The sequence below is a fragment of the Baudoinia panamericana genome, assembly GCF_000338955.1.
Source record: "Baudoinia panamericana UAMH 10762 unplaced genomic scaffold BAUCOscaffold_4, whole genome shotgun sequence".
In the NCBI taxonomy this organism is placed as follows: Eukaryota; Fungi; Ascomycota; class Dothideomycetes; order Mycosphaerellales; family Teratosphaeriaceae; genus Baudoinia; species Baudoinia panamericana.
In genome coordinates, this window is record NW_006911260.1 from 1412630 (window position 1) to 1425254 (window position 12625).

At 54.4% G+C, this 12625-nt stretch overlaps 7 protein-coding genes across 7 annotated transcripts; 2 read left to right on the forward strand and 5 right to left on the reverse strand.

Moving 5' to 3' along the window:
* Nucleotides 1-7: 7 nt before the first annotated feature.
* Nucleotides 8-1717, reverse strand: BAUCODRAFT_67641 (uncharacterized protein; the record flags this gene model as incomplete). Its single annotated transcript, XM_007676505.1, has 1 exon — nucleotides 8-1717. The coding sequence occupies one exon, from the start codon at nucleotides 1715-1717 to the stop codon at nucleotides 8-10; it is 1710 nt and encodes a 569-aa protein (XP_007674695.1).
* A 171-nt stretch (nucleotides 1718-1888) lies between these two features.
* Nucleotides 1889-2931, forward strand: BAUCODRAFT_425854 (uncharacterized protein). The gene has a single exon (XM_007676858.1). The coding sequence runs from the start codon at nucleotides 2023-2025 to the stop codon at nucleotides 2842-2844; it is 822 nt and encodes a 273-aa protein (XP_007675048.1). The 5' UTR covers nucleotides 1889-2022; the 3' UTR covers nucleotides 2845-2931.
* On the reverse strand, nucleotides 2907-4372 carry BAUCODRAFT_121291 (uncharacterized protein; the record flags this gene model as incomplete). The annotated part of the gene is made up of 2 exons (XM_007676859.1): nucleotides 2907-4263; nucleotides 4320-4372. The coding sequence occupies 2 exons, from the start codon at nucleotides 4370-4372 to the stop codon at nucleotides 2907-2909; spliced, it is 1410 nt and encodes a 469-aa protein (XP_007675049.1).
* Nucleotides 4373-5223: 851 nt separating this feature from the next.
* BAUCODRAFT_32460 (uncharacterized protein) lies at nucleotides 5224-6859 on the forward strand. Its single transcript, XM_007676297.1, has one exon. It carries the CDS (start codon nucleotides 5637-5639, stop codon nucleotides 6474-6476), a length of 840 nt encoding a protein of 279 aa, XP_007674487.1. The 5' UTR covers nucleotides 5224-5636; the 3' UTR covers nucleotides 6477-6859.
* Nucleotides 6860-6891: 32 nt separating this feature from the next.
* On the reverse strand, nucleotides 6892-7881 carry BAUCODRAFT_66194 (uncharacterized protein; the record flags this gene model as incomplete). Its single annotated transcript, XM_007676387.1, has 2 exons — nucleotides 6892-7690; nucleotides 7754-7881. The coding sequence occupies 2 exons, from the start codon at nucleotides 7879-7881 to the stop codon at nucleotides 6892-6894; spliced, it is 927 nt and encodes a 308-aa protein (XP_007674577.1).
* A 921-nt stretch (nucleotides 7882-8802) lies between these two features.
* BAUCODRAFT_574506 (uncharacterized protein) lies at nucleotides 8803-11314 on the reverse strand (the record flags this gene model as incomplete). The annotated part of the gene is given in 5 exon segments (XM_007676860.1): nucleotides 8803-9132; nucleotides 9177-9727; nucleotides 9747-10289; nucleotides 10315-10840; nucleotides 10892-11314. 5 exon segments carry the CDS (start codon nucleotides 10913-10915, stop codon nucleotides 8803-8805), a joined length of 1974 nt encoding a protein of 657 aa, XP_007675050.1. The 5' UTR covers nucleotides 10916-11314.
* Nucleotides 11315-11708: 394 nt separating this feature from the next.
* BAUCODRAFT_66198 (uncharacterized protein) lies at nucleotides 11709-12465 on the reverse strand (the record flags this gene model as incomplete). Its single annotated transcript, XM_007676388.1, has 3 exons — nucleotides 11709-12062; nucleotides 12129-12336; nucleotides 12389-12465. The coding sequence occupies 3 exons, from the start codon at nucleotides 12463-12465 to the stop codon at nucleotides 11709-11711; spliced, it is 639 nt and encodes a 212-aa protein (XP_007674578.1).
* Nucleotides 12466-12625: the final 160 nt, after the last annotated feature.

The following is a 12625-nucleotide window of genomic DNA, read 5'->3' on the forward strand; positions in this document are numbered from 1 at the left end:
GAGACGATCAAGGCGTCTTCCTCCCCGGATCACGAGGGAACAAACTCGCCAATCTCACATTTGGCAAACCCAACCACAACATAACAATCCTCTCCAATCCTATCCCACCACCAGCATGCTTCGAGCACCCCTCCCTAAACGCCTGCACATAGTCGCGAAGACCATCCGAGTTGGGGTCAACAGGCGACACGTGCTCCTTCATCCTCTGCTCCAGATACTCCGCTCGATGGATACGCTGCGCACCGGACATGATCTCCTGGCCTCGCATGAAGAAGTCGTAGGAATTGCTGTAGCCCGCGTTGGGGTTTGCTGAGTCGTACTTCGCTTGTGTCTCGGCGGAGGGCATGGTGTAGAAGGGCCGAATGGCGAGGGGGAATTGGTCGAGGACGTAGAAGTCCGAGCCGTATTTCTCCAGCACGAGGGCGCCGAGTTTCTTCTCCTGAGGCGTTGTCAGGTCGTCGAAATCGCCAATCTCTTCACCCGCGTCGCGGAGCATTTTGATGCCTTCTGCGAAATTCAGGCGTGGGACTTTGCCGGCTTCGGGTAGCTTGAACTCGTCGACTTTGTAGACGCTGCGGAGAAGGTCTGTCTCTCGCTTGTACTTTTCCTTCAGCCCGTTGAAGATGTAGAGCATGAGCTCTTCGAGCAGTGAGACTACTTCATGGTAGTGCTTGTTGAACGCCATCTCCAGATCGAGGCCGACGAACTCGGTAAGATGGCGAGCCGTGTTGCTGTTCTCGGCGCGGAAGATGGGTCCGACTTCCATTACTCTCTTCATGTCGCTGGCGATAAGCATTTGCTTGTATAGCTGTGGCGACTGTGCCAGATATGCTTTGGTGCCGAAGTACTTGACCTCGAAAACGTTGGCGCCACCTTCAGACGGTGCGCCCAGCAGTTTCGGAGTGTGGATGCCAGTGAATCCTCTCGACTTTAGAAACTCGCGGAAGAAGTCCTCCACACCGAACTTAATCGCGAAGATGGCTTGGTTTAGATTGGCTCGAAGGTCGATCACTCGGTTGTTCAGCCTGGTGTTAAGCGTCACGATTGGTCCATCGGCGGACTCCTCCTCGCCCTCGGCGGGTATCGCTCGCTCTGCATCGGCGACCTGCATTGGAAGCTGGGTCATCGCTCGACTTTCGACGTACAGCTTCTTGATGTGCAGTTCGAGCTCTGAAATAGTGGCGCTCTTTACAGGATCCTTTGGCTTCTTGACTAGGGCGTGAACAACCACCACGCTCTCGGATGGGATGCTGGCGCAGAACTTAATCATCTGTCTGCTGAGCGTGTCGCTGGCCGCCACCACAGCTTGGATAGTGTCGAGGCGGTCACGAAGCTCGAGGAAAGCCAGTTTCGCTGATTGGGTCCTAGCATTGGAGACACGAGCTTTCAGTATCACATGAGGTCCTTGAGGCTCGTCTAACTTGGTAGTGTCGCTAAAGAGTTCCGGAAGCTCAGACAGTTCGACGAACGGTACTTTGTCGTCTTCGAACATTGGCAATGGTAAGGTGCCGTCAGGTGGTAAGTCGCCATAGTCGTCTTTCGAGACATCGTTGGCTTCTGCTTCTTTACGCTGGGCTTCTTCAGCTTGCGCTCGTTTGGCTGCCTTTTCTGCCTTTTCTTTCTCCTTCGCGGCTTTCTTCAGGGCACTTTTCGATGGACCTTTCTCGTCGGTCTCGGCTTCTGGCGCTGGCTCATTGACTGGAATCACATTTTCCATCTTTTCGGCCATGATTGGCAGACCCGATGTTTCTTTGACTCTGTTTAAGCTGCTTTCGAAGTACCTTTCAACAAACCACTCGCCGCATATGAGTCAATGGAGGAAGGTGAACCGATTTAGCCAGTGCGGTGTCGGCTTCTTCCGACCCATCGAAGCGGTATTTTCATTGTGGTTGTTTCGGCTCTAGTCAATTGTTAATCAAAGTGGGTCTAATGCTGTGAGCGTTCGCAACGTCATGTCCTTGATAGCGGATACATGAACTTCGCTTCCTGTGCGTTAGTATAGACGATAGACTCTTGGCATAGATGGCGAGGTACACAATATATCCTAGCCTAGAAGGCAAGAACGTTATCATTACAGGTGGAGCAGAGGGTATAGGAGCCGCCGCGGTCGAGCTCTTCTGTCAACAAGGCAGCAATGTCTTCCTGTTCGATATATCCGAGGGGTCTGCGACAAAACTGATCGAACAGATCAAGAAGGGAGCGGAAGGCTCAACAGATCAACATCCTGGGATGCCGAAAGTCACCGTGCCAACGTTCTATCATTGTGATGTAACCAACCTTGACCGGCTGAAGGAACTGGCGAAGAAAGTCCTCGACGAACACGGACCAGTACACGTACTCGTCAACAACGCGGCGGCAGCTGGAGCAAAGTCCCGCGTACCCTTGGCTGGAGTCACGCCGGAGTTGTGGGACCAGGACCTGGCCACGAACCTGCGACACCACGTCTTCTTAACGCAGGCCATCGTACCATCCATGCAGAAGCTCGGCTCTGGAAGTGTCATCAACATGGGTTCTATCAATTGGCGGATACCCGCCGCTGGTCTACCGCTCTACACCATGTGCAAGGCAGCTATCATGGGCTTGACCAAGTCTCTGTCGAAGGAGTTCGGCAAGGACAACATCAGAGTCAATAGCGTCATGCCCGGAGCCATCGCCACCGAGCGACAGATCAAGGAGGTGCTGACGCCGGAGTACAGGGAGGAGGTTATGACGAACCAGAGCCTGAAGCGAGATCTGAAACCAGATGAGGCAGCAAGAGTTATCTTGTTCTTAGCGAGCGATGATGCCAGCGGAGTCACGGGCAGCTCTTACGTCGTTGATGGTGGTTGGGTATCTGATCCTTGAATAGGAATGACTAAAAGCGTTCGGGACAAACGACTACACTCTACGCGTCATTGTTACCTCGTTCAGCCGTTGTCCACTTCCACCCCGTCCGGAACTACCATATCCCTCAACCACCAAAGAAGCGGCCCCCCCGCAAGAGCCTCGCTCTCCTCGTCCATCATGCGCATAGTGTACTTCACAGGCCAGCCAGCCAAGCTCTCCTGATATCGTGTCCAGACCCATGTGCGGACGATAGCCGCAGGCTTGCCACGGAAAGTACTTTTGTCAATGAGCGCTCCCCACACCATACAGAGAGGATTGGCTTGCCCGAGTCCATCTTCCCAGCACATGAGGATTGACATTGTTATGCGCTCTTGTTCGTCGAGCATACCTTTGTGATCCCAAGCGCGCACAGCCGGAGCGCCCGCGACGCCCTCTACGTGCGCGGAAACGGGTCTAGCTGCCGTTGCGGGATTGCTGATGGTTTGGTGACTTAGGCGGTCAAGCTCCATGCAAAGTCTGATTGCCATTAAACGGCCACCCCAGTATATGAGCAGAGTCTCCTTGTCGTACGAGGACGCAAAATGATGAAAGGAGTATGGTACAACGGCTTTGTCGAACGGATCGCGAGTCTCCCTTACTGCCACCCTGCGGAGGAGCTCGGTCTCTGCTCGATCATCCCGGAGATCAAGCAGCTGGTCCGCAACCTCAGCCGTTTGAGAGAAGTACTGCTCGAACGAACCTTTGACACTTCGCTGTCGTAGCGCACGTACTCTCGCAACCAAACCGGGTAGTCTAATCAGTAGCTGGTTGCCCAGCTTTCGCAGCCTTTTAGTTTCATCGCTCGTTTCCACAAAAGTAGCAGGCTCGAGATCGAACCAAAATGGGTCATCAAACGGACTGGCGACACCCTTCGTCAACGGCTTCTGGAACGTGCCATGCGTGTCACCGTACACGATCGCTCTGGTAAGCTCGTTCGTCGACCCCGTTTTCCGTCGACTCAGAAGCATGGCGCTTAGACCGCCGGCATGCCAGAAATATGCCTGGGGCTGTGAACGCATTAAGACCTCGTATAGGGACAATAGCCCAACCGAGACCAAGGCTGAATCGGAATCATCTAGCGAACTTCGCAAGGCCGCGATGGCTTTGCCGTAGGAATTGTCACCTTGAGCTATGATTTTGTCTCTGCACTGAGAAGTCGCCGGGTTGGAGAGAGTGTGTACCTTCATGACAGCTTTAGCAGCTGCGTCCGTAGCGGCATGGCCGCCGAGCATGGCGGGCACGAAAGAGAACCAGGTGTGGTGCAAGTGGAGGTCTACGAGCGTCTGATAGAATTCCGCTGCGAACAATGATTCCGGTGAGCTCGGGATACGGAGTATGACTGGAGCAGGGCGGCGTAGCCGCTGCCACCGTTCACGCTGTGTTCGGTAAGTGGTAGGGCTGAAGAAAGTCAACTGGTTGTTTTTGTGGCGTCGCATAGTGCAAGTGTGGCTTACTGTGGTTCTCGCGATGACATAGCCGGCGCGAGAACCCGCATCGTCACCGTCATTGCGTTCGAGCTCCTGTGCTGGTCTAGCTCGGCTGGCAGAGCATTGAGAATGACCAACTACGACTCGTTCGACTGCTGGTCAGTCAATAGGGCTGCCGGGTCCGCATACACTGCTTGCTACTCGAAGCCTCGCTAAGGGCATTATGGAATGTCAAGGAAAAAGCAATAAATGTGGTGTCGCGGATTCAGCCCTACCTCTGACAGATATGCTGCACGACAGTCGAGCAACATTGCGGTGACAGAGGACGGATTTAAGAGGCATTGCTTATCAACCTTTGTCAGCTGCTGCTTGGCAGTGATGTTTCGATCGACCGGTCAAGGCGCAAAAGTTCTGGCCAAATGCGGTAGCGTGCACATGGCAGCTGCGGCTGAATCCTGTTATAGTCTGGAAAGCCATGCCATCCATGTCATTCTCCCCGCCATGTGCGGGAGGCTTCCACCGGCAGACATTCGGCAATGGATATCAAAGCACCGTGCGACATTCAGCATCTCATTTTTGGGGTAGGAAGTAGTTAATCAAGACACGTCTTCGAGGTTCCTTGTGGCATCGACTAAAGTGGCTCGAAGGAACGCCAACATGCGGAAGGATGGATTGCAGATGCAATGCAAGCAGAAAGCGTAAACAAACAGCCGCTAACGGCAGTAGCCGTCTACCCCAAAAGGCGACAGTTTACAGGCGTTGGCGGTGCCATTGCGGAAGCCTGACTCGTGAGGCGGCGGGAGGCAATGCAGCCTTTACAAGATGTAGGTTCTTACCGCATTGAGGTTCTTGCAGCGATGCATTTGCTGTTTCGAGCCCGCGAGGAGCGGCAGCACGATGTACGTGTTGACGGATTTACCTGACGCTTAGGGCGTGAAAGGCGCTGACACTTGGCCTTCAACACAGCAGTGAGCTGGTCAGGGCTGGCCGATTAGGTACACGTCGCCGGTTGTATGCTGTTGGGACATGTAAATGGATCCTGCTTGTTGCGAGCTGACTGGACCGAACGGCGACGGCGAGGGTCAATTGACGCCGGGCATCCGCTTCCAATGTGACTGTGGACGCATAACCAGGAGCAAAACCGGTAGCTCAGTAGGCAGTTCTTGCTAGCGCCGAACAGATACGTTTGAGGTTCTGACATGGGAGGTTGAAGGAAGACTGATTGTGTGGGTGGAGGTCAAGCTTGCTTTGGAGCTAGCGGCGCCGACGGAGCCGAGAGTCCGTGCTTACGAGGCGATACATCGAACATTTCTACATGGTAAAGACATTATTTGCAACACAGCCATGTCTTTTGCAGCGATCATGCCATTGGAACGCTTCGTATGCCGCCAATGCGCGAAAGCGCCTCTGCGTCGCACCTTCGCCTCCATCTCGCAAACTCCCAAGCACGAAATCCGTTCCAGACCAACAAACTTCGGCAGTAAGGCGAGCAGACGATCTTACAAGACCGTGGAGGAAGCGAAGTCACGCTACCGTCTCGGACCCTTTAGCTGGCAAGCTGGCGCACTCTTTCTCACCGCGGGCATCGGCCTGACCATCTACTTCCGATATGAAAAGGCACGCATGGCCCGGGCACGCATCGCGGAGGCGAACAAATCTATTGGCAGGCCGCTGGTGGGTGGACCATTCCATCTCACAGATCACGACGGCAAGGAATTCACAGAGCAGGACCTGAAGGGCAAGTACAGCCTGGTGTATTTCGGCTTCACACATTGTCCCGACATCTGCCCGGAGGAATTGGACAAGATGGCTGGCATGATCGACCGGGTGAAAGCGAAGCATGGCAACGTGATGAAACCCGTCTTCATCTCATGCGATCCGGCGAGAGACACGCCTGAGGTTATTAGGCGGTATTTGGCCGAGTTTCATGATGACATCTTGGGCATGACGGGGACATGGCAGGAGGTGAAGGATGTCTGCAAAGCATATAGGGTGTACTTCTCCACGCCACCGGATGTGAAGCCAGGCCAGGATTACCTCGTCGATCACAGCATCTACTTCTACCTAATGGATCCGGAAGGCGACTTTGTGGAGGCGATCGGACGGAATTTCACAGTGGAAGCGGCTGCGAAGGTCATCAACGACCATATTGCGGATTGGAAAGGGAAGATTGATCGAACTTGAGCGATAACATTTATCGGTGCAAGTGTGCGCCGGAGGTGCCCGCGGTTGTATGATATTGTACGGTATGACGGCTGTCCACTTCTCTGAACGATCGTCCGATCCTGTACTGCGGGACCACACTTGGACAGGGCGGAAAGTGATGCTATTGGGACTTTCACGCCTACGCTGTTGAGAGTGACACTCGCCCAAACCTAGAACATCGGTATGTACAACGCTATGTGAGGGTACTCAAGCTAGGCAGTAATGCCATGCTTCTTGTGAATGTCAATCACCTTCTGCACCTCTTCTTGGCTGCCAAGGAAAATACCGCTGCGGTCATGGATGTGCTCGGGCACGACGTCGAGCATACGCTGCATCTTGCTATTGACGGCAAGGCCGCCGGCTGCGGTAATGTCAGCTTTGACTTTCCCAAGGATTAGCATGCTCGCACTGTGGACTCACCATTCTCAAACACCATAGCCATCGGCGCGCACTCGTACAAAATCCGCAGCTTGCCCTTCGGGCTCTTCTTGTCCGCCGGATACGCAAAGATACCACCATACAACAACGTTCGGTACGCATCGGCCACCATGGACCCAATGTAGCGCAACGAGTACGGCTTGTCCGCCTGCTTGACGCTGTTGCACCACTCCAACACCGGCTCCTCCCAGTACTTGCTGTTGCCCTCGTTGCAGCTGTAGATCGCGCGCTTCTTCGGCATCTGCATGTTCGGGTGCGTGAGGATGAACTCACCAAGCGCGTTGTCCATGGTGAAACCATTCACCGGTCCGCCGCGCATGGTGAGCACCAGTTGCGCGGAGGCGCCGTACATGGTGAAGCCTGCGGCGACTAACTCCGTGCCGGGCTTTAGCAGTTCCTCCTTCGTCCCCTTGGCGTCTTCGGGAAGCTTGAAGATGCCGAAGATGGTACCGACTGAGACGCCTGCGTCAAGGTTGCTGCTGCCGTCGATCGGGTCGCAGGCAACTGCGTACCTGGCGTTCGGGTTGTCGCTGAACACGATGGCTTCCTCCTCCTCTTCGGATACGAGCACCTTGACGCGACCGCAAGATCGCATGGCTGCAATGAACAGGTCGTTTCCAATGACATCGAGTTTCTTCTGGTCATCGCCTGTTGTGTTCGAAGAACCCGCCAGACCGCCAAGGTTGATCAGAGACGCTCGTCGGATGTAGTACGCTATCGACTTGAATGAGAATTGCAGGGCGTGGCATAGTAATCTGCGAAACCAATGTGTCAGCTATCTCTGGACGTTGGACGCTGGACGATTCTGTGAAATATACGTGAAGTCTCCAGTAGCTTCCTTGTGCTTGGTCTGCTCTTCGTTCAGGAACCGGGTAAGCGTAACGATTTCGGTGTTGATCTTCTCCGTGGCCATAGGAGGCTGTTCGCCATTCGCGTTGCCGTTCATGCTGACTGTCGTAAGATGAGAATAATGATAAAGTGGTAGGTTTTCTCAACCGAGAGCAAGCAAAAGGTAAGAGATGCTCGTTCGAAAGTTGCGAATCCGGTTGTATGGATGCTCACAGTTCGGATGATATCAGAAGTGGAGTAGAGTGTAAGCTCTGGTGTATCACGCGACAGTACAGCAGCCGTAGAAGATGCAAAAGGCTCAATCACACTGGCTATAGTCTCGGACAGAGGTTCTTCTTGTACTTTGCCTAACAAATGCCGCGGTTGCGTGCCAAATCTTCCGACGACACCCAACAATGGGCGAGACGCCAGCAATGATCGCATTCGCGGGGCTCGTCTTTCCGTTATGGCGGGGTTTCCTCTTCCCAACTGCGATTCCGGTTTTCGGCGACTCTTGGGGCCCGGCATGGACCGTACTCCCACGCGTTCCGAACAGGACGTCCAAGGCTACACCATCTGCTACACCTCCTTGCGTCTGCAATGGAGGATCAACCCTCCCCAAACCTTGCGTACAGCACAGAACCGAGTTTCCGTGCTGTTGATCTTAGCAATTGCATCGGGTTGCCGAAACAGCTAGCTCTCCGATACTCAGTGTGCGGCGTACCAGCTGGAAGCCATTGGTTTGTAGCACCAAGAGACATACCAGTACAGATTCCAAGTGCACATGTGGTAGCCCAGCAGTAAGGTACTGCTGATCATGGTACAAGCCGAGTGCTTCTCGCCCCCAGCCCAAGGAACGTCCGCCCGGAAGCTGATGCCCTCAATCGCTCAAGTCACTTCAATTGACCCTGAATCTGCAATGGGCCCGCCCCAACACCGTGCGATGTAGGCATCAACACAGTCATACCGCTGTAGCGCCAGTCAGCACCTTTCCGTAGTGTAAAGGGACAAGCCATGGATGGAATCCTTACTTCGCGGATCAGCTTCCTTTGCACCCCAGTTCCCATTCTCCGAAGCTAATACCCTCGCCATAATACGTCCGGCACAGTAGCCTTGCCAACGCTGCAAAGGCTTCGCTTTGAGTGTCGGCTCCAGCCGCCTTTCCAATGATTGATACGGCGTATGCTGCCAAGATCGCCGCACTATGAAGAAAGCAGTCGGTATGGTCGATGATCACGTCGTCACCTCGTGCTGTGATGCCATAGCCAAGGTTGCGCAACAGGTCGATGGTAATCTTCAAGATCACCTCAGACTCTCCTTGGCCGAAATATGCATTATAAGCTACGTGCCAATCGATATTAGACCAAGCCTGGGCAGCCTGTCGTAGCGGTCTGGTTCCTACAAGCTTTCAACCTTTGCAAACAGCTCTTCCGCGTCGGAAAGCACCGCTAAGCTGACGGAGCCAGAGTCCAGCTGGTTGGCCGCCATCAGTCGCTCGGCCTGCTCGATAAGACCAGCGCGTTGCTTCCGCGCAACGATGGTGTCTTGCTCCTCGGCAACGCACAAACGACACCGACATCTGATGTTCCAGGCCTGCAGTGTCTCCGTCCTCGTTTCGTAGGCATCCTCTGTTGGAACATATGACAAGGTGATCTCTTCGCCCGCAGCTATGGCCTTGGTCGCACGCACAATGAGCATGTCGCCAATAAACGACCGCTTAGCATTGCCAATGCAATCATGGTTCATGTACGATGCCGTGATCCACATACCGCAAGCCTCTTCCTTTGTACCAGTTGGTACTCTGTCTAGGGAAGCTTCTCGTTCCCTTGCGGGGATTTGGAAGCAGTTGTGCCTAGTAATGGATTCCGCTTGAAAGGCGTCAATTGCAACCAGGCCATCCACGATCGTCGCAGGACTTTTAGGCCAATGGTCGCCGGCGTGAAGATTCATGAAGTCCCTCGCCGCTGCGGCGCTGTGGAGCACCTTGTGAAGAAACCTTGATGTGCACGCGTCTCTCGGGTATGAGGCCGCTTTCGAGCGCTCTCTGGGGCGAGGCCGATGCCGTAGCAAAGGCCTTTTCGCAGAGCACCAGATCTCCGGGCATGAAAGCGCTTTTCGCGAAGAGTCCTCGCCCGCGTGGGCCGGCGCTACGAACGTCCACAAGGCGGGTAAAGCTGGCGTGATCCAGTGGAGCCCCAGGTTGATCGGCAGATAAGGGCATACTGGCGAAGTCGAATTGCCCGGTACTCATCTCCATCAAGCGCACATCCGTGCGGAGGAGCTGTGCATCGGAGTCGTTTGGGACGCAATTGCCGGACGCAAGAAAGTGCTCTCTGTCATACTCGAAAAGTCTCATCTCATACGCAGCGCGTCCGGCTCGATAGTGGGCCTTGCAGTTCATTGCAGCAGCCGTGCTGTGGGAAAGTGGTTGGTTGAGTGCCAGACCTGCCTCTGCATCTGTCAATGCAGCTTCATGCCGACCCAGCCACAGATTCGCCATAGCGCGGTTACAGTAAAGGTCGCGCGCTACAGGGTCAACGCCAGAACTGACAATCTGGAGCCCTTGACTGTATGTACGCATGCATTGCAGCGACGTATCGCCCCGCGGCGTAGAAGGAGTTTCCGGCTCTCTTCCACACCTCGCTAGTCTTCTGGAGGCGCACTTCTCGTGTTAGCCAGTGGCTGGGAACGCAAGGATCAAGAGGTGAGAGACGCAAAAGATCCGAAGGATAATTGACTGTGATGGTGTGGCCCGGGATGATTGACGTAGAATACAAGGGTTCCTTTACTGCCAGGAATGCGCCTTCTGGCAGAATGTCATCAGCGTCCAGATTAGGATCTGCGTTGTTGAGCACCACGCCCAGCTTCTTGCTACCTGCATCTTGGACAATGGTGCGCACAGAATTGTCAGGAAAACGCTCGGGTAACGACAAGGCGCGAACAAGAAGCGCGACACCGCGGTTGGGTATGTTCCTGACCAAGTCGACGGTTGAGGTAAACTGTAAGTTCTTAATAGGTATTGTTGAGAGTGGGTAGGACCTAGCATTAAGAGCTTGAAGGACTTCTTGTGGAGACATCTGGGACAATCAACTTCTGTTGGAGCGCTAGATACATATCGCTTCACCTACCATCATGTGGCTACTGTGTGCCATGTTTTCGAGGCGTGTGGCCGTCTAGACCGTGGAAGGTGCGTCGAACTGCGAGACGGAGAACGAAGGAGCCAAGAATGTTTGCGCTGGACGCCGTTCTTATGTCGGGGTGCTGGCAGGCTTGCTGCAGGTTGCAGAGAGTGTGTTGCTTGTCGGAGTATCAAGTATATGTCTAAGACACAAGGTTGGGCGACATTTGTTGCAGAGTTAGTTCGCAAGTTCATGCAGAACCCTGTTGTGCACGACGTGCAAACGGCGGAGAATAGCTGCTCATTCACGCCCTTGAACGCGAACAACTGGTATGCGCCGCCCTGCTCTCGGGTCGCGAGTGGCGCACGTATTGAAACTCTATACAAGCGGACAGCTTTCGAACGAGGTAGGCCACCTAAGTGGAGTAAAGACGACTCCGTTCTCGACTACTCGAGCGGGTCGCCAAACAGAATATCTGCATGGCGTGTGCTCAGACGGGGATGAAGCACCGTGGCGTGCAAAGGAGTGCACGCCTGATGGTCGTCAGAGCAGCACACCATCGAGTGAAGTCCATCCTGCATCACTTAGCCGCCAACATTCGCTGTTCTATTCACCTCCGCGTTCGAAAGCTAGACAAATCGCTGCGAGTCGCCTTAAGAACCTGAAAGAACGACAAGAGCATGTCGTTGGGTTCAAGCTCCCATTTGAGTCGGTGTCTGCTGCACAGCAGAACATCGTATCGCCCTGCGTGAACGTTCAGTGGACGTTACCAGATCGGAGTGCTATTATGCGTTCGAGATTCCACACAGATCACTGCAAGGCCCAATCACCTGACGGTCCCAACTCGGGTGCCCCCACCTTGACTCTTCACCGCGAAAGGTGACTCTTGTGCCGCTTTCTCCGGTTCGAGGCTGAATAGTGTCGTGAGGTAGAGACCCAGGAACCGAACTATAGTCTGCGGCAGCCCCCTGCCTTGAGCGAACTGTGCCGGACTACTGAGCATTGCGCCTACGTTGGGCATTGTAGGTGCTGACACATTCCTACTTGCTACGCCTGCGTTGCCGTCAGAGGAGGAAGCACCCAATGTTTGACCTTTGCCAGAGAAGGTGGCGGCGGACTTGGCGGGTCCGCGTGCTGCGTCTGCGGCGGCGGAGAGGACTGCGGTGCGGAGAGCAGTAGCCTGAGCAAGTCCATCTTCCGTTAGCGACCTTTACCGCTTGCGATCATCACTCTGAATATGCCTTACATTTGCACCGCGAACAGTCTCTTTGACCGATGAGCCCTTGAGTATCAGGAACGTGGGCATTGCCGAGATGGCATATGCGCTTGCGACGTCCCTCTGATTGTCAACATTGACTTTGCAGAATACAAGCCGGCCCGGCTTGCTCTCAGCAGCAGCCAGCTTCTCAAAGATAGGCGAGATCACTTTGCATGGTCCACACCAGTCGGCGTAGCTATAAGCAATCAGTCAAGCCAGGTAGATGACAAGTGAACGCCTCAACACACAAGTCTACAATGGTGTACGTTGAACTGGATGTGATGGTCTTGAAGTGCGCAAATGATGTGACTGGGATCACAGACATCTTGAATGGGAGAAGAGTCGAGTGAGGTGAGTGTTGGTAGCAGGTGGGGACAAGATCTTCGATGCAGCGATGTTGCCGACGTTGCCAGGTCGCAAGTCACGGCTTGCTGCACGTGACTGCGCGCTTCACTGGTATGCTACTCAATCGTCGTGCACCTCCT

Excerpts from the sequence above, each read along its gene's own strand:
- BAUCODRAFT_32460 (XM_007676297.1), top strand. The coding sequence starts at position 5,637 with ATGTCTTTTGCAGCGATCATGCCATTGGAACGCTTCGTATGCCGCCAA.
- BAUCODRAFT_425854 (XM_007676858.1), top strand. The coding sequence starts at position 2,023 with ATGGCGAGGTACACAATATATCCTAGCCTAGAAGGCAAGAACGTTATC.